General features: G+C 37.6%; 1 protein-coding gene, 1 long non-coding RNA gene and 1 other non-coding gene across 6 annotated transcripts in view; all 3 read right to left on the bottom strand.

The window, feature by feature from the left end:
• The window catches only part of LOC143182222 (xaa-Pro aminopeptidase 1), a 39,180-nt gene extending 19,395 nt beyond the window's left edge, over positions 1 to 19,785 (bottom strand). For 3 of the 4 annotated variants that reach the window (XR_013002407.1, XM_076383102.1, XM_076383103.1), the window contains exon 1: positions 19,473 to 19,605. Coding sequence is in view for 3 of the 4 variants with exons in the window: in XM_076383102.1 (XP_076239217.1) it covers positions 19,473 to 19,515 (43 nt within the window). In the remaining variant the exon portion in view is untranslated. Of the gene's footprint in view, positions 1 to 19,472; positions 19,606 to 19,669 lie in introns of those variants that run through there. The other variant, XM_076383101.1, reaches the window with a different exon arrangement.
• On the bottom strand, positions 8,775 to 8,847 carry Trnaa-agc (transfer RNA alanine (anticodon AGC)). Its single transcript has one exon. It is a non-coding gene; the product is annotated as a tRNA-Ala (tRNA).
• A 4,938-nt stretch (positions 19,786 to 24,723) lies between the features above and the next one.
• Positions 24,724 to 27,050, bottom strand: LOC143182672 (uncharacterized). The gene is made up of 2 exons (XR_013002509.1): positions 26,545 to 27,050; positions 24,724 to 26,439 (listed from the first exon to the last, which is right to left on the bottom strand). It is a non-coding gene; the product is annotated as an uncharacterized LOC143182672 (long non-coding RNA).
• Positions 27,051 to 27,052: the final 2 nt, after the last annotated feature.

Below are 27,052 nucleotides of genomic sequence, written 5' to 3'. Positions count from 1 at the left end.
CATTCCCCATGGTTTTTTATTCGATTTTTCGGGGGACTGAGTTGTTGCATTGTTGAGGAGAGTTCTATTGTTGGTATTGATCGAGTGGTCAGTTTGCAAAGACAGGGGATCGGAGGTTATTGAAAACTAATACGAAAAGGAGGTTTACCCGTGATATTATCTCTTAATCAGGGTTTCAGGAATATTAATAGGAATAATAGTCCTCATAGAACTTGATATTTCGTAGAAGACACAAGAAAGGATCTTTTTATCTTATTTTTGCCTGGAATTTTGCATCCATATTTTTACTTACGTATCCTGAAAATAACAAACATTCAGAAAATAAACTCACCCTTAAATTTACTAGAATCCTGCAAATCTAATTCACACAACCAACCTACAAATAAAAAATGAGAATGTCGACAACCATACTATCAAACCCTTTGCCAATTCAAGTACCATCGCTGCAATTTCTTAAACACAATAAGTACATTTTATACAACATATTTATCCATAAAGAATCCTCAAGAAATTCCCCTCAAAGAAGCTACAAAGCAAAATTTCCTAATTAAACCAGCAATTACATAGCCTCGTAATTTCCTCCACTTCACCCAAAGCTAATCAGCAAAAAAGGGAAGCAAATTATCATCCTCTCGAATATTGTCCTTCATTCTCCTCCTCCACGTAAGACGATAACGTCGGGGGCGAGTCTTGAGAGAACTTGAGGTATCGAGAGTTCATCAGCGGTTCAGGGGTGCGTATCGATGCTTCGACAGCCAATAAATACGGGGAGCTCGGTGATCGGGAATAGGAATTCCCGATTGGTTCACGGAACGGGGCGACATACGGCAACTAGAGGTTCCGACCGCGCGAGGAATCGATAAATCGAACGCGCCCGTCGGTACGCTTGGCGGAGACTCGACCGGAAATGGATCAGGCCATCATCATAGGAAGATGGTGGTGTCAATATTTCCGATAAGGGCTTATCGGTTTCCAATAGCTCCTCGAGGTCGCCGCGAAGGAACAGAGTTCACCCCTTCGAGGGTGACAACGACTCGAGGTTTTCCGACCAGCTGACCATTTAAGGGCCACATACTTTGTACTTATTGGAAAACAAGGGCGGTTCGGTAGCAGGGTAACACGAAGCTGCAGGGGGTGATTTTCAACCCCCTGAGGGTTGCTGCTCCCGTTACTCATGAAACGTCACAGTCATTGACTGTGGAGAGCGTGGGTCCTGCTTTCCAGGGGCTTCGCTGCAGCTGGCTTCCTTTTCCTGACATTTCGAGGGGGACAGATGGTTTGTTCCCCTCGTTGGAATCGGACAATATTCGAGCCGTTTTAAATGAATGCACGATAATTAATAATTTGCTACAAAATTATTTTAGTAATTGGAGGAATAATTAACGTCGTGTACTTGTTTTGCGTTATTGTCGAATAAATATTGAATTGAGATATGAATTTGTTCATTAAAAATTTTAAATTATAAAGAGACTCTCACCCTCATATATTACCACAAAACATAATATTAAAATATTTTATTTATTTAAAAAAGTGTACCATCATTATATCTAACTTCATAATTAAACTGCGGATTTTTAAGAACACGGTTAACAAAATGGAACTGAAACAAAAATTCTTTTCATCTTTTAGATACTATAGCTTGCACTCTAGTTTTCACATTTCGCATATTTTTTAATATTAGATAAATTTTCTAACTTTTTACACGTTTGAAATTTCCATAAATGTCTATTCATAACTTAAATCCAAAATCACTACATTCTTCTAAATCTTGCACCCCTTCAATCCCTGCACAATTTCATACTCCATCTCTAATCATCCCCAACCAAATACCTCCACACACATAATCAAATTTTTAATCAAAAACATCCCCTATAATTCTCAGCCTCCACCTGACACTCAGACCTCTCTGACACTCCTCTCAAAGCCTAAAGTGTATCTGATTCAAAGAATCGACGAACATGCACACGAGCACCGAGGGAACCAGGTGCAGCGAGTAGAGACGAGCGTGACTTTCGTCTTAAAATGCGGACCAGGCCTGCCAAAGAGATCAAACGACGGCGAGGAGGTAGCACGTGCTCGTTGCCACGATATTAGAGGAGTATCACAATTGCGGGAGTTTATTCCGATCCCATTCGCTGAATTAGGGGTTCGATCCTGTCATAGTGGCGCATGTTTCGATACTGAAGGGTGTCTCGGTCACTTTCGTAGGGGAAGCTGGACACGAAGGAGAAGAGGAGGCAGCGGAGACGAAAATGGAGCCATTCATGGAAAGAAATGGGTTAGAACAGAGGAGACACGCGATTATTAGGAACGTAGAAGTGTGGAGCAACGTCTGGCACCGATCGACACCAGATTGGTGTTTAGGTGTTGCTGAGCAGAGTTACATGATGTGCAGATGCACGGAAGTGTATATACAAATCGTTAAAGTATAAAAGAACAGGATATTAGAAGCCTCTTGTGGATGTCGATTCGTTTGTTACATATTGTTAGCGTTGGAACCCTGCAATTGTATACCTTGCATTTGTTGTAATGATATAATTCAAAATTTATGATTTTGAGAACAGGAAAATAATATTTAGTGTCAAGAATCACTCTTTTTATTCTGGTAATTTAAGAATAATAATTTCTGAGTTATGCGATTATTAGCGTAAGTAGCCATATGTCAATGACTTAATAGTAAAAGTTAACTAAGCAAATTCTATATTAAAATATTGCACTTTAGTGCTATAATGCAAGGCAATTAATATAATAGAAATTTCATAGAAATTTAACGCAAAATCAACTCAAGTTTTGCCTCGACTATTCCATACTTTGTCAATAATTTATCAATTTGAATACGTAGTAGTAACTGAAAATTTTATATTTCTGGCATTTTTATGTCTTCTGGAATGAATATTTATATCCATGTTGCAAATTAAAATAATTATTTTAACAAGGTATACAGCAATAGTCGTTTGCATATGGAGATAATAATTTGCAAAATTTCGCGATGGAAGAGGGCCTGGGGGGACGAACTGCAGCTTGCTGCAAGTATTGCAATTTCGCGTCCACGGCAACGGGCGTGCAACAAGTCGTTGTAAACGATGCAAAGTTTGCAATTACATAGGAAAGCAGAAGGTGCGGCGATGTATTACCGATAAACGCGGCACTGTTACATTTGTAAAGCTTACCTGCTCGCGGCGTGCTCACCTGTTACGCGACGCGATATTTTGTATTTAAAAAAAGCTCGCGAGCGAAGCGTTTATCGAACGCGAACCACCCCCACTGCCCTCTCGTTCCGCTCTGCAATTAATTAAAATGCATCTGCTGATTGGAAGCCTCATTCAAATATCTGAATGCGTTTTCATGCTGTGGTAATCGCCGAATACATTTTTGTATGATAATTCTGAAAATGCATTTCTGTGCATTTATTTTATTCTTCTTTTGAGGGATATTTTGTATGTGAATTATTTAATAATTAATATTTTTGTGGAATGTACAGAGGAGTAGAATTTTTGTATGTCTAGGAGAGATATAAACGTTTTAGTGTAATTGGATTGCAAATTATGCAGATATAATGTGCATATTCAAGATTATGTACATTTTTTTAATGTAACCGTTTTTCCAGATCTACAATGAAATGCGTGGAATATGCAATGTTTATGCAACATGCACGATGCTAATACGGTGTTTATGCAAAATGTGCAATATGTATGCAGAAAGCACGAAATACACGGAATATGGAAAACATGCAAAATAAACTAAAATATTTAGTATCCCTTAAACAGGGGTCAAAATTTTATGTAATTCTCTTCTTCTGACACCTCCCAGAAATATAAATTTACATAAACATCGACATTCTAGTAGAGAAAATAATCATGGATCACATAACTTTCTCAACAAATTCTTTCCAACTAGGTCTATTCCCACATACAAAAAAAATCAATTTATCTATTAACATCTTCAACCATAAACCAAGATTTCTAACAGAGTCAGTAAAAATCCAATTGTTTCAAACACTATTCATAATTGCATGTTAAATTTAACAGCACCTAAAATTTCTTGAGAACTAACTAAACGAAAGCTCTCGATACGATTCATAAAATGAATAAAAAAAATTAATTTAATCCAGAAAAAGTGTCAAAGTTACTATACCATCTCATTGTGAGTTCCTCCCAGTGACTCACATTCACGCAGCAAAGCGTAAGCGAGCACGTACTCACGTAGCGCCATTCATCTTACTCCACCTATTGTCAATGACCATTTTTTGTTTACAGATATTGGATAAGTGACAGCGTGAGGTAGTAGGAACGTATAACGCAAAGGGGCGCGCTGGAGGACTGACAAGGGGCGTAGGCCGTCGGTTCAAGGCATTAATTAGGGTGGAACAATAGAGAACGAGATTTTTTACCAGGAAAGCATCTGGCGAAGGAGGTCGAGGTGTGGGAGTAACGTTCCCGCTCGATGCAAGTAAAATCGAAGGAGTTCATCATAACTCGAACACGCGATAGCATGCTTCTTGTTTGTTAATTGACTTTATAGAGAAAGGAAGCAATTGTTTTTTCTGCTGTGAAAATAGTTTGGTACGTTAATTGATTTGTTATGAAACATGCTCTGTTTCCAATTTTTGATCAATATAGGACTGAACTTGGAAATTCTATTTTTTATTTAATTTATTCATATTAAATAATTCTTTTTTTGATGCTTTGAAATTGCTCCCTTTTTCGTAATATGAGTAAAAATAGAATTTTCCTATTTATTATTCTGTTGCAAAAAGCGTTAGTTACAGGGAAGACTGTAGGTATTATACATTACATTTTGTATTTTCATTGATAAAAGAATTGTTCAAAAGATAAAGCACTGTAATTATTTTTATATATTTATAGACAGTGGAACTTGGCACAAAATTATTATAATTTCTTGTGCTGACAATTTTTTTCAAATAAATTATTGTATATCTGGCACCATGGTGTGATCAATAGTAGTTAATACTCCTTTCTTTACTGATATGACTGATTGTGTAGTGAAGACACGTCTCATTAAAGGAGAAAATACACAAAAATATACATAATATATTACCTTTCGTAAGGACGAAGGAATGAAGGGCTTGAAAGGCAATGCGTGGCTTTACCAAGGAATCAGACCCCATAGGGAGTGTTCAAAGGGTCCGACCACTTTCCATGTGTACCACATGTAAACACACACGTCTGGGGGACGCGAGTACGCACACTTTATTATGTACAGTGCCGATTAAAAGTATACTGCTTCACTGCCTTCATGCAAGAGCATCGAAATACCCTTGTCTAAATAAAACATAATATATCTATATCAAATCCCCTTCAATTAAAAAAAAGAAGAATAAAAATTTATTTCCATAACAATAATTCTTCAACATCAGATAAGAATAATCCACGTAAAATACTGTCTAGAAAAAACAAAGATTTACAGATTTCTCTGAAGATCAGATAAAACATTATTAGTATAATGATCAATAATTAATGGCATCCTTCACTGTTGTTTTTTCATTTTTTATAATTATCAGTTTTCTATATTCACTATTTATCGATCCCTTCAAGCATTCAATTAAAAGCCCTGCAATCTCGATTGACTAACTGTTAGGTTGATGCAGTACGATCTTTTTAGTCGACACTGTACACGCTTGCACGTTGTCTCGCCATAAGCACGCTTCGCAGGCTGGTTAGGCTCACGCACTACTCTGCGAGCGTGAGTTATCGGGGAAGCATGATCTCTGGGCTCGCTCCTTTGACTCCTCCTTTACTCCTTTTTGGGGGGCCGAGGCCAAAGCCTGACTGCGGTCCAATTGTGCAAGGAACGCATAAATAACGAGTGTCCTGAGGATGCATTGCTTGCAATGCAATCCAAGGAGACCGCCTTCGCGCCTGGTACGGCTGATCATAGCAAGTAGAAGTGGAAGCCTTGTGAATGAGTAACGAATACAGTTATGATCGTGATTGTGATCGAATTTTTCTATCTAATACTATGTAGATACTATTGAATAGGACATAAGACTACTTCTATGTGTTGAATAGATGAGCAAGACAATTATTATTTAATTTTCGAATTAGGAGGACTGGATGAGTCAAAGGGACCCGTATGTAAGGTTTCAAAGATAAGACTTTAAATGTTAATAATGTATGTCGATGAGGAAGATTATAATCATAGAATAATAATGGCTAATGGAAACTTTTAAAAGGTGGAGTGAGGAAGAAGAATAGATGGCTGAGATAAAATGACATACTTTGATTAAGGAGAAATTTCAGTCCTTCTAGTATTGAATAAATTTTTTTCTTTGCATGTGTCTGATCGAGGAAGTTCCAAGGAAAAACGCTTTTAATTAAGAAGGATTCATTCAGGGATGATCACCCCTTTGCAGAAGAAGCGAAAGAAAATTGCGATTAAATTATTTAAAACCTAGGTGTACTATGAAAAAATTAAAATATTAGAAATATTCTCGTTAAAAAGAACAACAATCCTTCAGAATTTTCCAATTACAAACCTACATCAATTTTCCTCGAAAATCTAATTCTTCAAAGTACACGCGACATCTATAAAAGCACGCTACGAACACTATCTACGATCTTAATTTTTCATTCTTTGTTATATGCATGTATTCTTGGGTTGCACACGATCTTAAATAGAAAAGAAACATTTACTTTATTAAATTATTTTTTTTTATTTTTTTGTGATTCATATAGAAGAAAGATTTTTTCACGTACATTCTTGAGTTGCACATGATTTTAAAAAGGTAAATGTTTCTTTTCTAATTATTATTTTCTTCTAATTTTCACTGAATCCTAAAGAAGCAAGATTTATTTTATGGAACAATTTTTTCGTCTTCTATTATTTCACGCACTTGACATCATTTTCTTACTTTTTTAATCTATAAATACACGTCACGAATGCTCTCTTCCACCTCAACACGCAGCGTGTCTTTTGTTGCCAAGGTATGCGCGTGACACGCACATTACGTCACCTTATCTGCCCACGCATTATTAGGGTTACAGAACCTGCTGGCTCGATTTTGTGCGTTGTACGACACGCAGTGCGTGGGGTGTGCGCGGTTTCACTGTTCACCAGAACACGAGGCACCTACACACGCGTCGGTAATAATGGGTGGTGAATTCTGAAACGTTGAACAAAGAAAAAACATGCGAAGCAACAGGAGAACACGAGAGTGAAGGGGGTTGGCGTGTCACGCCCGCACACAATGCTGTTCCTTTTATTGTGACCTCCTTGAGGCTGACGGGGTCAACCCAGAGGGGGTGAGATTCGATTGGATTCTGAATTATAATAGGCGTTGAGCTTGGAGAGACGAATTTGTATCTGAGATTGGTAGTAACATGTGAAATGGAAATTGTTAGATATATTGATGGATAATTTTGGGTAATTTGTAATTAGTATGTGTAATTAGTAGACTGTCGTTTATGGAAACTTATGTCTCTGTGGAGAGGGTTGAAGAAGTGAGAGTTGCAGACTTATTTCATTAGCTGATGATATGTATTGTAACAAGTAGTTTACTTGATACTTTGTCTGTCTATACTGTGTATCCTAAATATGTGTCCTCTGTACTGTTTTACATGTCTAGATATATTGCTCTAAATTCTAAATACACAGTTGATGAGTAGACTGCAGATCATTATGCAAATAATACAGAATTTGTTTTTAGAATATACACAAGAAAATTAAATTTTGGGGTAGGTGTTAGGTGGGGACCTAAGTCGATCAGAAAGTCTTTCTCAAGTTACTTCTACTTGCAATTATTTATACAGAAAATCTCATTACAAAGATTTGTAGTACTTAGTTTCAATTTTGCAACACACTGAAATATTCTATTAATGATTAGAATACTGACTTTTGCAAGGTGTTAAAAATCCTCTTAAAAAAACATTTTAATGCAAATCTGGCCAATCTCAGCAACTTCAAGTAGGAACTTGAAAAAGTTGAGAAACACTGTTCTGTGTGAACCAAGAGTATCTCTAACCAGACAACGTTCAAGAAGAGCAGAAATTATTTTCAATATTTTTTTTCTGTATAAATATACTATTACCCGATAATTTTATACCAAAATGTACTGGAAAGAGTCAAAGAATAGCGATAACGCCTACTGACTCAACAGGTTCGACCGCGTAGGAGCGAAGGCTAGTGTGAAGATTAGAAAGGGGATTAGGAGGGTTACGTGGATGTCGAACCAGCACCAATCTCTCTGCCGGTTGTTGGTAAATGATGGTTTAGAATCAACAGGCGAACAGACTCGACGCGGAGGTAGAGGAGTGCTAAACGAGCTTAGGATAGCCTCGTGAACACCTAAACGCGTACCTGGCCTGCGTGTGTTCGTGAAAGTTACTATACTACTACGAGTTTACTACGAGTTACTCGTTTACTCACGCGTTCATAACCCCATGTTCATTCAGAGTTTTTCACCCGTAACAGGTACAGTGAAGCCCAGAGATACTGATTCACAGTATAAATACGAGATGTGCAAATAAAATAATGATATGAAAATAGTTAATAGAATTTTGAGATATTTCATATGTGGGAATAGACAGGTTTAATTATTGGCTAGATAAAAGCTTTACTTCATTTTACATAGACTAGTTTATGAAATCGTTAAAATAAAAGAATTATCTACTTATTTTATGAAATATAGAATTATAAATGAAGATTGGAATATAATTAAAGAATGTTCGTATCATTTATATTAGTTATAGTCGAAGAAAATAGTTATATACAGTTTGGAATAAAAAAAAGTATTTATGAAAATAAAAAATCAGACTTGGAGGCGCCGGGTATCGATCCCGGTACCTCTCGCATGCTAAGCGAGCGCTCTACCATCTGAGCTACGCCCCCTGATGACAGCAAGTAGCTTTTTGCACTTTACGAGGGCATAGATACAGGTTAACAATCATTTAACCTACTTATAAACTATAATTATAATGAAATTAAACATTGAAAACTTAACCAAAATGTCACTAATTAAAATACTAACATTTTTTCATATTTCTTTTTTGAAATCAATAATTCATTTCTATTATTACTTCGTCTTTATACTTCAGTGTGAACCAACAGATTCATTTTCAAAATTTTTAATTTAAAATACGATCAACTAGAGATACACCAATATTTAAAAAATAGAATATTAATTTCAATATCTGTTAAAAGTACTATCTCAGTAATAAATCTTCTCATAATTTAGTGAATCAATTCGAATCGCTGAATGAATTTATAAAAATCGGCAAGTTATATTTGCTGAACAGAAACCTTGTTATTTCGCGAGATAACAAGAATATTGAAGAGAGCAGACAATAATTTGAATATAGAATAAGTATTTTAAAAAAACATTACCGTTTCGTTGCGAATAAGAAGTCTGAAAGTTAAGTAGAGTTGAATTACTTGCCGTCTGACATGTCGCACGTTCACACCCCTTCCACACTTGTCTCGTTTGCTTTCTCGTTTGATCACGTGGCGCCACCAACTTCTCAGGATCGTAGGAGAGTAGAGGAGGTACACTTCGATGATCACGCGTTATAGTACTCTATCTCTGTACGCTACTTATTCGATATTTATTTCTAAGCCACGAAGGAGGGACACACGCTGAAAGTTTAATAGCATTTTGCTACGTAGCACTATTAATATGAACGATAATCGACACGGAGTAAAATGTGACACAACTTTCCTCGACCGTGACCTTTTTCGTACTGACACGGGGGGCAATACGAGCCTTGCCTTTCAACCCCTACCACAGGTCTCTGATAAGGACCTCGAATTTATTGTGGGAACAAAGCCGAGGTATAATAAACCTTCATATCTGTATAGTATATACATGAAGGTATATGTGTCTGTCGTTGTGACGAAAAAGAATGTAAATGAAATATTTCGATTTTTGAAATATTAATGGACAAAGCTTCGAATTTTAATTATCTTATTGTAATCGCCAGACTGCTTTAATATAATATTGAAAAACATTCGAAATATGAAAAATAGTTAGCTACTAATCTCGTTCTGTAATTATTTGTCAACTTCTATAAAAAATGAATTTTATTTTATAGACTCCCTTTAAGCCATAAATTCAGTTTTTTAATAAAACATCTCATTTACGGAATTTTGACTTACAATCATAAATATTTCCCTATACAAGACTGATCGTAATACGAGACTTTTCCACTCCTCCATTTCCATAATTGCATAAAATCGATCACAAAATATTTTCTCACGACGCAGATTAAATTTTCTATTATACACCCCCTTCGAAGCTCGGTGCATGAAATATCGAAAGAAATTATAATTTTCAGGAGCTTAACGCAGGGTTGCAGTGCATCAAGAGCTCATCAGTGAAGTGTAAAAAGGGCCGAAGCTACAAGGAGTGGGTGGCAATCGATCAGAGCCGCCCTCGATATCGTGCCTTCGATATTTTCATGGCGCAGGTTCTCGGGATGTTCTAAATGAAGCAAGAATATCATTAACAAGAATCTTGAATGCAGTCAGCATATCGAATTTCGAGATAGGCGACTGGAAAGGGAAAGTCGATGGAGGGTGAAAGTGCGACCGAAAGTGGTCCTGCGAACCTCTGTCTGCCGTATGACAGCCTGCTACGTCAGCTGCTCTCTTTTCCGATAATTTGCTACTCATTAACATTACAGAGGGTCGAGGTGGAGGTGGGAGAAATTTTCGATTTTACAACTCGAAGGGGTTACCGCCGCGTTCTGGCTCCCCTTGACAGCTGTGGCCCTGCTCACTGTTTGCTTTTATTTTCCGATACCACTATCGACCTACCCTCTCTATTCGTCACCCCCACTTCTGTACTCGTTCGTAGGATACCAAAGATCATCTGATCATGAATTTTTTAGCTTATTTTTGAGAAATTTCAAGCATATTTTATGATTATTGTAGAGGGTGGTGTAAGGAATTTTAAAGGGTGATAATATGAAAATAAAGATAAATGCAAGTCATGTTTCAAGCTTCGGTTTCTGAATCATTAATTGTTGAGAAAACGCCAAAAATATGTATGCGTGAAATATGTCTGACTCAAGTCTCATTCTACTGATTCGTCTGACACCTGTCGCTGAACATCCTGGGTAATGATGGTCTTTCATTCTTATGCATGACATTGGGATTAGTTTTATATGAATAGGAAAAATATAAATGATTTTTTTTTTTTCTTTATAAAGGTATAACATAAATTTGCTGAATAAAAATTTAATAATTATAGGAATGAATTATGTCCTATATTTGTATATTTGCAGCAATATTATCTAATTTTATTTCCCCTATTTTTTTATCTTTCGTTCTACGAAGCTCTGAAGATTTTAGAAATTTTTTTGGGAAGCCTAACGAAGGGCTGCATTAATAAATACACGCTGAAAATGAAAGCAGACAAAAAACACGAGTAACATGATACAGAAATAAATTAGACAAACATCTCGATATTGACACAGTTCCGATTCGAAGCATTTCTGCGTGACAGTAATCGTATTATGACGTCGCGGCATCTGGACTAAATTATTTATACACAAAAATAGACGGACCTATTTTTGTCTGATGATTGTTTTGAATAGTCTGACTGACTCTTCTATATACTGTGCGCCTGAATTCCTCACGATGACTAGCAGGAACTAATAGTATATCATGCGAAGTACATTCCTATGAGTAATTAATTATGTAACTTGAGAATTGAAACACAAGAATTCTTGTAATTCTTTCAAACAGAATGATATTAGCCAGAACAGTCTAAATAAACATTTCTCAAAAATTTCTATCTATCGTTCCTGTTTTTAAATATTTTCCTTTCAAACTAATTTATTTATTTTCGCGTACTCGACTGCTGTTAATGACCAGGGGTAATAAATAATATTTATATTATGTTGAAACGTATCCAGCGCTCAAATTATATTAGACGTCCACACATGTGGCTGTATGCCTACGAGATCCACATTCTCAAAGGAATTTCCGGTATGCTTACTATACATAGTTGGTCCAGCTTTCTAGCAGCTTTGCCAGTCGAGCTAACACTGCTTTCAAGCGCAGAGTCTGCGTGCTGTGTGAACTATCCACATGTAAACAGCCGCAAAACTAACGAATTTGTAACTTCATAGCCTTGAGCGCATTTCGCATGATCGGCGGGTGTCTGTGAACTTTTCCTATGGTTACTCTAAGCTGCTATGACATTTTATTAAATGATGCAATTATTTTAAGAAATATCAGAAATTGTTTCGACAGGGACTGACTTTCAGAGGAGGATATCTGACTCGTAACTTATTCCACTGGTTTCTCTGTGTCTGACTAGTGATTTATTCTACTGATTTCCCTTTGCTTAGTTAAGACTTATTCTATTGATTTCTTTATGTCTGATCTAGTTACTATAACCAGGCAGTAGAATAAGTCCCAAATCAGACACATTTCACACAAATTCTAGTCCTCTCCTCAATAATTAATTAACTCTGAAAACAAGTCTTAAACACAATTTAATTATTCTTAATTTTCGTCATCATTTGCCATGCAGAATTATCCCTAAAACAATTTCTGATACCTGTTATCGAATATTCTTTACAGACTCTAATAATCTACAGAAAGGATTTTATTGCTCCAGACACTCGAACATAGAACTCGCGAAATAAACTGAAGAAAAGCATGTTGTGATGAAGATTTCATGATCGCGGCAAGTGATGTGCATTACGTAGCACGCGGACGTAAAATCTGAATTTGATTGTACAATGAACCCACCCAAGATGAGACAGTTAGCCAGGTGCTATAAATAACAGAAGTTCGCGAGCAGGCTGGCGCTTGAAACTTATTCCTGCATCACTGTGGGTCAAGCATGCACTTGACTCGACAATGCATTCCGTGACATAACTGTCTCCACGTGTTCAATAAATTCGACTTTTTATTGCCTTCTAGTAACCATTTCGAGGCAATCCTCCCTGAGTGTTATTGAATTATTTCGCGATACAATATAGTCAGCTGTGAGCCTTCCTCTCGATTGGAGATAAGAGATTATGGATGCTTAATTTAATCGTGCAATTGTGCATAATTTGTGGAAATGATTCTAATCGATAATCTTAGTATCCCAAATTGCAATATCGAGAAATACATCATTGTACGACTACTCTTAACTGTTTCGTTACGATCCTGCTGTGTCATAATCGCTGGCAATCTCCGACATGCTAAAATTGAAACTGTCTCGAGTGAGCTACGCGTTTCATCCCGACCACGTGCAATCTCTAATCTGTTCCTTGTTTTTAGAACGGAAATACAACCAATGAACGTTCGAACCGACAGAGATCTGTCTATGAGAAGCTCCAGCTGCCATACTGCGTTTCAAACGAATCGTATAAAGGGAGTTCTGTATGAAGATGTTCGCGAGGTTTTTAATGGGATTAATGTGCACTTGCATGCGCGTTAATGAGCCTTTGATGTCTGAGGCAGAACTGGAATTATGTAGTTATTATACAGGATGTAATGCAGCTAATGCACGGCAGTAGAATAAGTCCCAAGTCAGACACATTTTACAGAAATTTCAAGCATTTTTCTGGAAATGTGTGGAATCAGAATCAGCACTTAATCTTCGTACGACGAATGCAGGGACGCTCGTTCTGAATATAGTAAAAGGTGTCAAATCTGTAGTATATTTATTTTTAAGAATCGTCACCATCTGCTTCAACTACAAAGACAAAAGAAAGCAACACAATATGATTAATTCACTGGAAGTATTACAGGATGAACAGTCATGTAAAAGAGTCATAGATTTATATGCAATTCCCTAATTTTTCCCTAAATTAAGTTTGGAATATACACTGTCCAACAACAGGTAATAAAAATTTTAAACATTGATTCTGATTCCATATGTTAATTGCTGAGAAAATGCTTCAAATTCCTGTGAAATATGTCTGACTCGGGACTTATTCTACTGCCGTGCATTAACTGGGTCAGACACAGCAAAGCCAGTAGAATAAGTCTCAAGTCAGACATATCAGGCACACAGAAACAAAATTTCATTATTTTTTAGTTACGTCTTATTTTAGATATAAAATAGTGCAGTTTGCTATAAAACTGCATTAACGAATTTCAGTAAATATTAAGTAACTATTTCATTTTGTATCACACCAGAGTATTCCACAAATAATCGACATTAAATTCTCTTTTCATTTTTTAAAGACGCTGTACATCGTTTTATCACCCAGTGCATCGAAATTTAAGAAATAAAAACTGTTCAACATTCTCCGAATCTAAATGCGTTCTGTTATATTTAAAAGAGGCTTAGTCATTTGGATCTCAACCCTCGCCAAGCCGATTCATGCGTCGCGATCAAACTTTACCACATTTCCATCATGTATTATTGCATTTACACGCGTCGTTGACGCGGCACGAGAAATAAATTTCGAGTCGGCTCTACGTCGGGGACCAGATAAACAGCGAGATAAAAGATTCAAGCTGAGCCGAGTTAACTTCACTGGGAGCTTAATACGTAATGTGTGCAGCGCACATTTTGGTTTCTGCATGATGAATTCGCGTCAGACTTTAGGAACCTCGTGTACGACGCCTAGCTGAATTATTCTGCCTCGTTTTACTCGCTTATCTTATTGTGTCACGCGGGAGTTAATAGACAAGTGACGAGCCTTTCGCAGTCTCTGAAATGCTACGATTTCGATCTGCATTTTAATTCCATTAGTCATTGATTTCATCTGCTATTTATGTATGTTGGAGAAACAGTTTCGTTCTGTTGGCTCAGAGGATTTCCTTTATGCATTTATCTTTGATTTGGTTTGGAGCACAATGAATCAATGTGAGAAACTATTTTTGAATAAATTGTTATAAGCAACAGTTGGGCAAAAGTGATACTCATAGAAGGAATTTCATAAAAAAGTTTATAGAAACAATTTTAAACTCAATTTCAAAGCATTGTATATGTTATTCTTTTATCGAGAAGTGTATTTTATAAGTGTGTCACGTTTTCACTTGAACTGAATGTATTTCTATATTTTTCCCCTTTCTGTCTTTTGGGTTGGGGTGTGACACATTCAAAGATTTTAATTTTTCCGAGAACACGCGTGACTATGCGTGTAAATATAAATACACGTCTTGACAGGCCTGCTTGGTTTTTTGGAAAAATTGTCTCTAAGAATTTCTTTTCTACGACTGGCGTTCTAAAATTGGAACTGATGTAACCCCTTATGCGAGTGATGAAATTTTACGAGGAAATTTTTGTTACACAGAATCGACAATCGTTGGGGTGAATTTTATATGACATAAAAAACAGAAAAAATGCTACGAACCAACAAATAAAAAATTGAAGAAACAGTTTGAATTTGAAATTAACCTCCTCTGATAATTTCTCTCGCAGTTAGAATGACATATTCAAAATAGAGGCCATATGTTTCAAGCACAGATAACTGTACCTATAAACCATTAAGCTACAAGATTATAATAACCCATGTGTTTGCTACTACTATTTCATTCAAACTAGTATTTTGTACGCAACTAAAATTGACTTTACAAATGACATGCTGCACGTGTTTCGCGTGGCAGTCCAATTATTAAATAGAGCATGGGTACCTCTAAATAACAGTTTTCAAACTCATCATCGCAGTAACTAGATAACTCTATTTTACTTAAATGCAATGTAGATATATCTATAAGCTAAACTGAATTTAAGATTTGTAGATGCAACATTTTTTTTAAAGTGAAGAACTCCAAGTCGAACTGACAGTGAGCTTGAAATACAATTTTGCAGTGAACGTCATCCATGAACCACTAGAATTGAACAGGTGAACGGTGTAAAATAATGATGGCAGACGTTTGACTTCTATGACTGCAACCACTTGCTCGACATACCCGGAAGCGATAAAACAACAATATCGACGGACCTACGTGACGTGATCATAACAGATTATCTGAGCAACGTCAAAGATAACTGGGGAGGGCTGAGACCTTCTATAACGCTTGGAGAGGATGTAACATTGAACTTAACTGGCTAATAACCTCCGGCCATATCCAATCTATAGATAAACTTCAGATGTTTTATCGCGAGAGGTTACCTAAGATGATAATAAATGACGATGGACAACATTTACAATAGATACTTAAATATAGATTCAATTTTTTGTTCTCAAAATTGGCTTAATTGTTCCTCTATGCATCTATTATTCATGGATTTCTATAACTACCTTCTATCACTTTTACATAATTTGATACCATTAAAGTAACACAATTTATCTAGTAACATTGGCAAATATTTCAGTGTCTTTTTTTCTGAAAAATGAATTTAAGAAATGAGATGCATATTTAATTTTAATCTAAATAAAAAGTCCTTCTAATTTTTTTATCAATTACCTTTTATCAACGAATAGATCACCTTGGTGTAGTCGTACACGCGAGTTCCGCGCTCCCCTGACAATGGAAGATTTCATTTGCCATTTACCCAATGAAGTACTCGAACCCTCTGACACTTGGTGCACGTGTACCATTCCTGTAGTTAAACACCTGTCGCGTTTTCGTCGTTATTAAAAAATGACATACGCGCTAAGTGTGACAGATGACGAGGGGCAGCTTTGTACGTGATTTGCGCGGGACATTTGCAGAAGCGACAAACGGTGCAATTTCGCAATGACAGACGAGCCGACCGATGATCTGATCGAGCTGTGAAAAATGAACAGTCTTCTTGAATGGCACCGTGACCCTAGCAGGAAGCTTTACGACTTGATACTGTCGACGTTTTCTAGAAAATTAAATAGGATAATGCTATACAAATTTTATATTTAGAATATGAAACCTGAAACAGAAGTACTTAATCGTAATTATTGAAATATCTTATATTTTCTGTAATAGAGTTTTGCTAATTCTTAAGGTGGGTCTACACTATGTGATATAACAAAATTATAGAGCTTTTTAGAAAACAAAAAAGAGAGTTCTTGGACATATATCTCTTTTATATTTTCTAAAAAGTTATACAACTTTGGAATGTAACATGCAGTGTAGACCCACCTTAAGAATTACCAAAGCTCTATTGCAGAAAATATAAAGTAGTTTAATAGACACTGTCACTGTACAAAAGAATACTTCTACTTCAGATTTTACATTATGAATATTAAATTTTTTATTAAATATGATATACTATAAATCAGGAAAATTGTGCTAAAGCATGATAAGTATATTATATGAGTCTTATACAGATTTGCTCAAGGTTTGAGTTACTACATTGGGCTTTGGCTCATCTCAAGATTGAATAGTTTGTCACTTTGTATGCGTAGTTTATGAGCACCCTATAGATACGCAAACGTTGAACATTACAGCGGGGCGATCTGTCATCGAATTGATCGTCGCGACGGATTACTTTGATCCGTTGTTGTCTAGACATGCATTGTATACACGTTGATCTGTCAGAGATTTCACAGTGGATCCTGTAATAATCTATACCTAATACTTTATCCTATGCATTTTCAAGAATTATGAGTCTAAAAAGAAATTTGAATTTCTCACTTCAAAAAAATTTGATAATTTCGAAAATCATTTCAGGTGATTATTCAAGATAATTATGAAAATTATTTCAAAATCATTTTAAGTTTATAGACCTGTTGAAAGATTAAAAGGCTGTCAAATCTATTGAAAGATTCTCTTTTTGTTCGCTAACAGGAACTTAGTTTTCGACACTTTGTGTTCAGAAACGGTCTGTCCACTGGTCTCACGTTATCGCGATCCAATTTAATGTCAATATTTGGTAGCAGAATTAGATTTGTCCAACGATGGATCTTAGGCTGGATTTGCTAACATTTGTTACTGTCGATGATATCGTGCGACAATGTGTCCCCATGGCCTTCGTCTCCATCGTTTACTCTGGCAATTAGTTAGCAAAGTCTGTTCTAGTTTATAGCGAGCTTCCATAGCGAAATTTGTCACGAGAATAAGGTATTGATAGCTCGATTTTGCGATTCTAATAAAATATCTAGAGTTTCTGAATATTATGCAGAAATTTGGTTTACTATAATTGTTAATTCTACTATAAAACGTATTAAAATTTACTTAACTTAAGTGGATAAACATATGACAACATTTTTACTTATTTCACCCACGATTTCTAATTTATTAATAACACAATTTCTTAAAACGTGGATATTCTGCAATTCTACTGATAATTTACTCTGCTTAAAATTTTCGAAACTGGAGTCATTCGGTGTCTTTCACGCGAGTTGAAAAGCCAACTCCACATCGTGCATTAAGAAACTATACTTTTACTATTCGACGCAAGCATGTTTACTTGAATCAAAAGCCTATGAAATACCACTGAATTTAAATTACTTTTCGGCGAACTAATGGCGCGCTACATACATTAAACGTGAAAGATGTAACGCGTTCAAAATGCAGTTAACGAATGATATGGAAATGTGGCGAGTTTCTTTAGATCCTCGATCTTATCGTTACTTATCAACGAAACGCGTCTTAACCTAGTTCCACGTACTGAACGAAGCATGTTTAATTAATTACAGAGCTTACGTCGCTGGTTGCCGCAGTTTATCGTAGATCCTTTCATCCAGAAGCCATTCAAGTTCTTAACATTCATCGAGTTTGCTAACACGTGGAGCACGGTTAAATATGTATCGTTTATAAACACGTTCTGTATTTCAAACGAATGAAGCAGGCTCCCATTTTTTATTCCTTTTTCAACGATATTATGCGTTCACTCATGAAGACTTGTTAAAATTATTCAGAAGAGTGTGATGAAGAATACGAAATGTTTCATGGCTATTTTTGTTTACCATCAAAGACCCACGTACCTAGCCATTGTTGCCTCTTAATTGCACTCGTGTAGCAGCTCATTGTAAACTCTTCGGTACTATGTTCAACCGTTTTCGTGGGCGAGAATTGAAATTCACTGTTACGCAATCGTTACCACTGTTAAAGGTTCATTTGTACGGCGAATACCTTGTCATTTATGCATGTGCCTTTTGATGTATTTTCGTAGTATTGTTAAAGCCATTATACGATGCACAATGACATTGTTGTATTGTTACGTTGACCGCGAAAGTTTGAGTCTAATTGAGAGTACACTTTGTAATTTTGAGAATAAATTGAAAAACGAATTTTTAAACGCTTTTTCAATGACTTTTATTTGGATGGGAGCAGAAATTCTAATTATTTTAAAGTTCCATTATTTAGTATTCTACTTTCTAGGAATTTTTCTATTTCTAATTTATTAGAATTTTAATTCTTTAAGATTCTTAATCATTTACTACTTTAGAATTCATTGTATTATTCAGAGTTTAGGTTTAAATTTTTTCTACACTTCAAAAAAATTTTTTAAAATTTTTCTCCAAGGATCTAACTATTTTAAATTTTATTACACTTAGAATTCTAATTTATTCGAATTTTATTCGATTTATTCAAACTTCAGGTCAGTTGTTAAGGCTGCGATCGACCTTTAGTTACACATACTGAACTGTCTAGGCTTAATGTCAATTAAAAACAGTGAAACAAAGTGGACTCACCTAGTGCGCAGACCGAGACCAAGATCCATATCGACTCCTTCATCGCGTCGATCGTCCCGCGAGCACTGGCACCCAAATAAAACCGCCGGAGCGTGTGGAGGCGCGCAAGATTCCAGTACGCGTCGAGGGCGAAATAAAAAAGTCGAACGTACGTTCACAGGTTCTGTTTTCGATTTGCGTCAAGCGTACGCTCTTACCTATATTTAGGCGGCACTGCAATAATAGCACCGACCACGTCGAGGAAGGGAAAAACTGGAGAACTCGAGGAGAGCAGCGTAATGCTCGCGCGGGTGTCGGGCCTCGACTAATTTCGGTGGACCCCTTCCTCTTCCGGTACCCACTCGGCTACCTGCGTCCCTTCCAGGTCACCAAACCCTTGAACCTTTTGTGTCACGTGATGCTACCCTCTTGGTGACCGATGACGTTTCAGTCTCTTTGATGAAGGTAATCGATGTTTACTTCTTGGGGGTTTTGACAAGAAATAAATGCTAGAGGAAGTAGACACTATGATTGAGGAAGGGATTAAGGGGGTTAAAATTGAAGCTGTGGTGAATGGAAGGATTGATGGTTGGGAGAAGGTGGAGTGGGGGTCGAAAGTCCTAGGATTGTTTGAGGATATGGAGATCTTGATGAATTTCACTGATAATGTATGAAAATTTGATCCAGTTTTTAAATACCCTGTAGCAAATGTCAGGAGAGCTAGTCAATTAACCCTTTGACAGTTTAGTAGAAATGACACTCAGGCACAGCAAAGCTTTCGTTTATTATTCTATGCTAGTATTTAAGTATATCAGACAATGCTCTAATTTTAGTAGAATTTACTTTACTTTTTTATCTATCATCTTCTATACCCATAATTAAAAAGAAGCAAAAGACGTATAATTTTGATTTTTTTTAAACTGTCAAAGGATGAATTCTCACCAGGTACTGTTTCGCGCCACTTTTCCTCTGAACCTTCCCCATAAAAGCAATCTTCCTCCCACAATTTCAAACCTTCTTTACCATCAAGATCACCTATTCCAAGAATCCCTTGGATCACTGACCCATCACATGGAGTCACTTTTAACCCATCAAACTCTATACCAACACCATCCACCACTTCACCCCAAAGTATCCAACACTCTCCAATTCTGACCACCCTTCAGTGGAGTCACAACAGTCACCTTTCCCTAGAGATCACCAATGATCAAAGATCGATCAACATTCACTACGTCCTCAGTCTCACTTCTAGCCTTCGTCGTCCCCGCGAGTCCAAACAGGAAGAGAGATCTAGAGGACACTCGAACGCTATGTTGCACCAGGATGTCGAGAGGAACCGACACTTTCGAGGAGGTGGATATTCGCGAGGATTCAACGCGTCGAGCTGGACATATTCACGGCTGGGAAGTTCGTGAAGAGCGCTTGTTTGAGGGCGACTGGTTCAGCCTCTGATCCTCTGTCTCGCTTCGAGCCTCGTCCGCCTCTCGCTCTTCCTCCGCCACCTACTCCACTGACATCGACGGTGTCGTCGACGATCTCTTCCCCTTCTACGACTCGGCGCCTCCGCGTGGCGACGAGGACTCACGATATTTTCGTATCCTCCTCGCGGCGACGACAGAGGCTCGCGGTCGAAGTTGGATCAGAAATGCGAGCATTAGTGGCTGGAGGATTTTCCAACCCCTCTGGAGAGACTCTTAGAGCTTGACGAGGTGGTTGTCAGCGTTGAATGATATTGCACGAAAGTGTCTTTTATTGTATACGGGCTCTCAGAGGAACTGGAGCAATTGTTTACTTAGGAATTTATAATTCATACATTTAGCACCTTGTCTCTATTTAGCTGTCTTTTTGAAGACACAAGCAAAATTATGCGTGGACTGCTTTCCCAATTTTTATTTTTACTGAAATAGCTTTTGAACATTCGACTTAACGAGTGAGTGTATATTATCGTAGAGACTTTGATAGGTATCTCTGAACTTTTGTGGATTCTATGGAAGCTTAAAATGCTAAGGGAATTAGGTTTGGATGAAAATTACTGCATTACCTTTAGAGAGTTTCAACTAAATTTTAGGAACCAAGAGGTAGCAAATTAACAAATTTTCTGTCGATTGTCTCCATTTCATGTGATCCTCGATGTCTGCATGGTTGGTACCTTTTAAGCATAATTTATTAAGAATTATCGAGATTCTGTGTTACTTACCATAAAGTTTGATGCTGCAAAAACTGGTCCATTGGGTAGTTGGATAAATGAAATTTAGCCATGAGTAAAGTATCATCATTTATTTATTTCACTGATCATGACAAAGTAATAATCACATAAAGCTGTTAAAAGTAAAACCCCGTTATCACTAAATCGTGTATTGTATTTACAAGTATATAGTTGTTCATTCACCTTTCTTCATCTCGTTCCTGACCAACGATAAATATATAATATATATTTTTTCTTTTTCGTTCTCTCTGGCGTGTCTGTATCGCTCTGCTTACAAAAATTAGGTAAGTAAAGCTAAAAACAGTTTCTAAATTCTTCTCTAACTCTCTCGGTTCTTTGACAAAAGCGCACGTACAAATTGTCGCTCTCTTCTCTCTTCTCTCGCTCACACTCTCTCTTTCTCTCTTCCTTTCACTCTCTTCCTTACTCTCCCTCTCTCTCACTTTCTCGCACTCTCCCCCTCTGACGTAAAAAATGATATTATTGGTACCCAAAACCCCGTTTAATGAAATCCTTCAAATAAAATACTCTAGTTAACAATAAATTATTAAATATCTATTCACAAATATATGCATAGGCTAGTAATCGTTTCATTGCTAATCTTCGTCACCGTAAAACCTCCCCCTCATCCCCCGTCATCAGCATTGCTTATCGTCCTCCATGCTACTTTTCTTACACAATCGTCTAAGGTTCGCTTTTTTTACTGATGTGAGTATGCTCGCGGCAAAACCAATTGTACATCGATTTCTATCGTGACGAAAGAAAAGAACCGAACCATTCTGGTCACCCAGTTCTCAGAGTATTTTCTCGGAACTAGTCGAATCGAACATCGTCCCAGCGAAATCTCAATTTCAGAAACAACCACTCGAATGATCTCTCTGTCGACGACTATACGAATCTATGTACAATTCTCTACTCTGGTAAATAAATATTTCCACCTTCAACCAAACGTCTCGAGCAGTTCCGTGCTCGTTATAATCTCGAAGGCTTCACAGGCACCTCGTTTGTTGTTCAACTGATCGAAGCCCCAAGCGAAGCTCCTTTCGCGACACGAGAATGGAAGGTGTGTCAATGAATCGTCTCATCACGCCAGTAACAGTAAACGTCTACGAACGACAGAGTTACAATTATTTAGAGGGACGAACGAATCGCTAGGAAGCCATCGCGACGATGGCAAAGGGATCGGAAAACGCTTCTTCTCTCACTTCCGAGCGTTTCGTCTTCCATTAACAGAAAAGTCGAAGAAAAATAGATGCACGCAAATGAATGTGTTCCCATGTGTACGTGTAGGTGTGCGCCTCGCTTCTGTTCCGAGATGAACGCTCAAGAGGTCCTGAGGGGCCATTCGGAGGAACCAAAGGCATGAGGCAATGTGTATCGTGTATAATTCTATTAAGTAACTTTCTGGCCGTCTTAATCATCCATGAGTGCGATACTTATTGATTGTTTGATGAGTGGACGCGGGAGATCTCGCGAGATCGCTCCTTTTGACAAAAAAGTGGAACTCGTTTTGAGTCTCCCGCTATGTATGCTACATTCAATTGCGAGAAACGATTTAACTAGTGAACAAATTCTGTAAACTCAACACTTAAGTTCTCTCATATATTTATTTTTTATGCGTTGTGCTGAACTTCGTTGAATTGAAGGAATTCTGAGTGGATCCTGGAGGAAGCATTGAACAGCGACTTGATTTTTGATTATTCATGAATTATAGAAGTAATTTAGAAAAATAGCTTCTCTTGTTTTAGGCGAATTTTTTGGGGAAGTGTGTACTAAACGTTTTGAAAAGAGTCTAGAAGAATTTTGAATAAGTTCTTGGGCACTTTAGCGATTCCTCCAAGTTGCAACGAAACTTGAGGAACGACATTCCTTAACCAGGAAGGCTGCTGACAGTCTGCTAAATTTACTCGCAATAAACTGCACGTGGAATTTAACACTACTACTCTCGTGCCCTGTGAATACTAGTACAGTATACCTCGAAGTTCCTAGTTGGTTCCAGAATAATCGACGCAAATCGAGATACGACTTTCACTGAATTGGTGAACTGAGGAACAGTACAAGTTCGAAAACCACATTTTGAGTATTTGTTCTGTGCATTTTACGTGTCTGGGCTCTAGAGCCAGAGTGTACTTACTCCACTAGTTTTCTGTGTGACTAGACACACTTTGGCCCTAAGATCCAGATATCATTTTGAAACTATTTGAAAATGTCTAATTTTAGATTTGTAGTGTTCTTCAACTCACCGATTCAATGACTCACAAAAATTCCACTAACATAAAAAATATAGTGAACACAAGTTCACATGCACTTAAATCGAAATAAAATAAGTCAAGGTATCGCTATCCCAAATTCTGGCAACGAAATTCCCATCACCTTTGAACCTTCCCCTTCGTGCTCCCCCAGTTAACAGGTAGCCACCAAAGCCTCGTTTCTCGCAATTAAGCGCAACCTCACAGCAACCGCGAAACGCATTCAAATCGAACGTGTCCCGTTCGACAGAGGGCTGTCTCGCTAAAATGTACAAACATCTCTCAGCAACACTTACGCACAGACACACGCAGACTCTCACGTTCGTTGCAAAGCCTATATAGTTACACCAGTACTATAACTCTGCTCTAACGCCTCGTACCTCGTATAGAATATGACTTTCTTTTTTTTCCCTTTAAATCTTTATATACACGCTAGTTTTATCAGCTGCTACGTCGTTTATTAACTACGGACGCGACAGGCTCGCGTTGCTTTTGCTTTCCCCTCTTAACTATTTAGCTCGCCCGTGAACGCGAGCGTTCGACACGTTCAGCACACAAAGGAAAAGACTCGCATGTAGACTTGCACCGGAAACTCTTGATGAGAGGCTGCTGATCCCGCAACCATGGCGGGCGTAGGGACGATCGATGGTCGAAAGCCTTCCGCGACGAGCAGGCCAGACAGGAAGGTCATCGAACGCGAGAATCGATGCAACGGGGATCGCAAATCGACGGTCGAAGGGCGACTCTCTGCTTAGTTCATCGCTGGAATTAACCCCTTCATGCCCATGTAGCTCAGAGACGTCTCGAAAATGTCTCAGAGACACCCAGTAAAGATATCCTGTGTCCAAAAGGCGTCTTTCAAAGTGTCTTCAAAGACATTTATAAGAACACTTATAGACACAATTTGGACATCTTTAAGACGCTCAGACAAGAAGGAGACATAAAATAGACGTCTTTAAGACGTCGTGTGCTATTTGGGAGGACTGGGGATTCTATGGGATAGTTTTTTATCAGTTGATAGGAGAAGCTTCATATGAAGTTTGATGATTCTGGGTTATAAGGAATAGGACTGTTCAAGGACCATGTTGCACACACCCACTAGAGATAAATATATTTGTTCTTGAGTGTAGCGTGAAAGGGTTAATTGATCATTGGCAGGTTTCATTTGGGGGAATTAATTGACACTCGTGATTGAAGTTTAGTTGAGCAACTGGAAGCTGTTTGAGGATGCCTGAACTGATGAACCTGGCTGTTTGATTAAGAACTGGTGACAGTTGTCGCACTCAGTAACAGTTTCACGGTGGAAGAACGTAGCGTTAACACTTGGACTGCCTGTAGCTGTTTTTAATTAAGTCTCTCCTCTCCTCTTTCAGTGACCACTGTGTTAAAAATACTGAGTACTAATATTATTCACAGCTATGTAAATGAGAGTGTCACCTTGGGTGGGTACGTGGCAGTAGAAGTGTTAAGCTCGAGTATAATTGAAATGCTACACGAGAATGCGAGTATTAAATGAAAATTAATGAAGAGAGCCTATTTCATAAATTCTATACCTGCGTTACAATTCTCTTAATAGCACCTTTATATACAAGTCAGAAATTTCATATCTTTTACCTTGTGTATTAATATTCTTCGAGAAACTCTCAAGTGAAAAAGTAAGGTAATCGATGAAAAGATTCTGGGAGCAGAGAGTAGCCCTTCACGTATTAACTTATCTCAGAATTCTAATAAAATCGATGCTAACGAACAATTCCACGTTTTCTATTGGTATCTTTGATCGCTGAAGAAATTAGTCGCGTCAACACGGTCGCATTTGATCGAACGAATATTTTCATTGGCGGAATTTGCTACCGAGATTCTCGAGGCAAAGTGATCGTTATTCAAAAGTAGAAAATCTTAGAAAAAACCGTGAACAGGTTCGCCTCGGTGGAGTCTGAAGAGTGGCGAAAGATTAACAATGAGCGATCGAGATCGACCATGAGCCATGGCTCCACCGATCGAGTTTTCTGGAGGACTGATTTTTATTATCCTATGTTCCTCTTCACCGAACCTGCTGTAATTTTTTTACAACGCTTCCCGAATAACATCCCCGAACCAATTGTTACTATCCTTATCACGGAATTACTTTATTGGGATTTCGGTGTGCCACGTTTTCAAGCTCGAACGGAAGGAAGAAGAAAAAGAGAAACACCGCTTAATCCTGGAAACTACAGGGTGATCCAAAACTATGGGTCACTTGGTAGTGTTCAGAGTAACGAAGAAAACATTTCTTTGTTTAATAAATATAAACCTGTCCTCAACTACATTCCCTACTACGAATATTTAATTATTAGATACTTTAGATAATTTTTGAATTTCTATTTAGAAAAAATTCCTAGTTTTCAGATAAGTGTCAAGCGAGAAATGGTGTTACTTACAAGGCGACCTAATCACGAAGATATCTGTATTGCTGTGAAATTATTCTGCCATGTTTGTATTGAGAACGTGTGTGGTGATTGATAGTCAGTGTATGGCGAGCAGCTGGTCCTGAAAACTGAAAATAAAGGGAGAAGGGCTTACATATTTATTAATTACAAAACGTGTTCTTCATTCTTCTTCACCTGCAGTCCCTCAATCTTGAATCACCCTGTATTGTTACCTTAATCACCATTAAATCCGACTGAACGTTATTTGGTTTGAATTCCCGTATCGAATGATTCCAGGAGGTTGTACCGTTTTCCATCGCGAAAAAAGAAAAGGGGCGAAGCGCGCTCGTACTCGGGCAAAGAGTAAATCTCCACTCTCTCTAATCTCTCTATTCGAAATCCGTTCTCGCATTCGCACTTTCTCCCTCGTTCACAATTAGATCCTCACACACTCGCTCCTTTTTCGCTATTTACAAAACACGTACGTGAACAACGTGTGTTGCTTAAATAACGTTCGTTATCTCCACGTCCTCTTGTCACCACGATTCTCCTTTTTTTTTTTACCTAAAATAATTATTTAACTGTATCAACCGCGCGACGACACGTGCTCAGTCTCGAGACAAGCCGCCACGTTGTCACTCGGCTCCTCTACTGACTCGCTTATCTGTCGCGCCTCACTGTCTTTATGTGAACGCAAACACGGTGTACAACTTCGATTGTACGTCTCGTTTTCGAACGTCC

Source organism: Calliopsis andreniformis, chromosome 8 (assembly GCF_051401765.1).
Source record: "Calliopsis andreniformis isolate RMS-2024a chromosome 8, iyCalAndr_principal, whole genome shotgun sequence".
In the NCBI taxonomy this organism is placed as follows: Eukaryota; Metazoa; Arthropoda; class Insecta; order Hymenoptera; family Andrenidae; genus Calliopsis; species Calliopsis andreniformis.
Note: the sequence above shows the minus strand (reverse complement) of the source record. Positions and strands in the feature narration are given on the sequence as shown.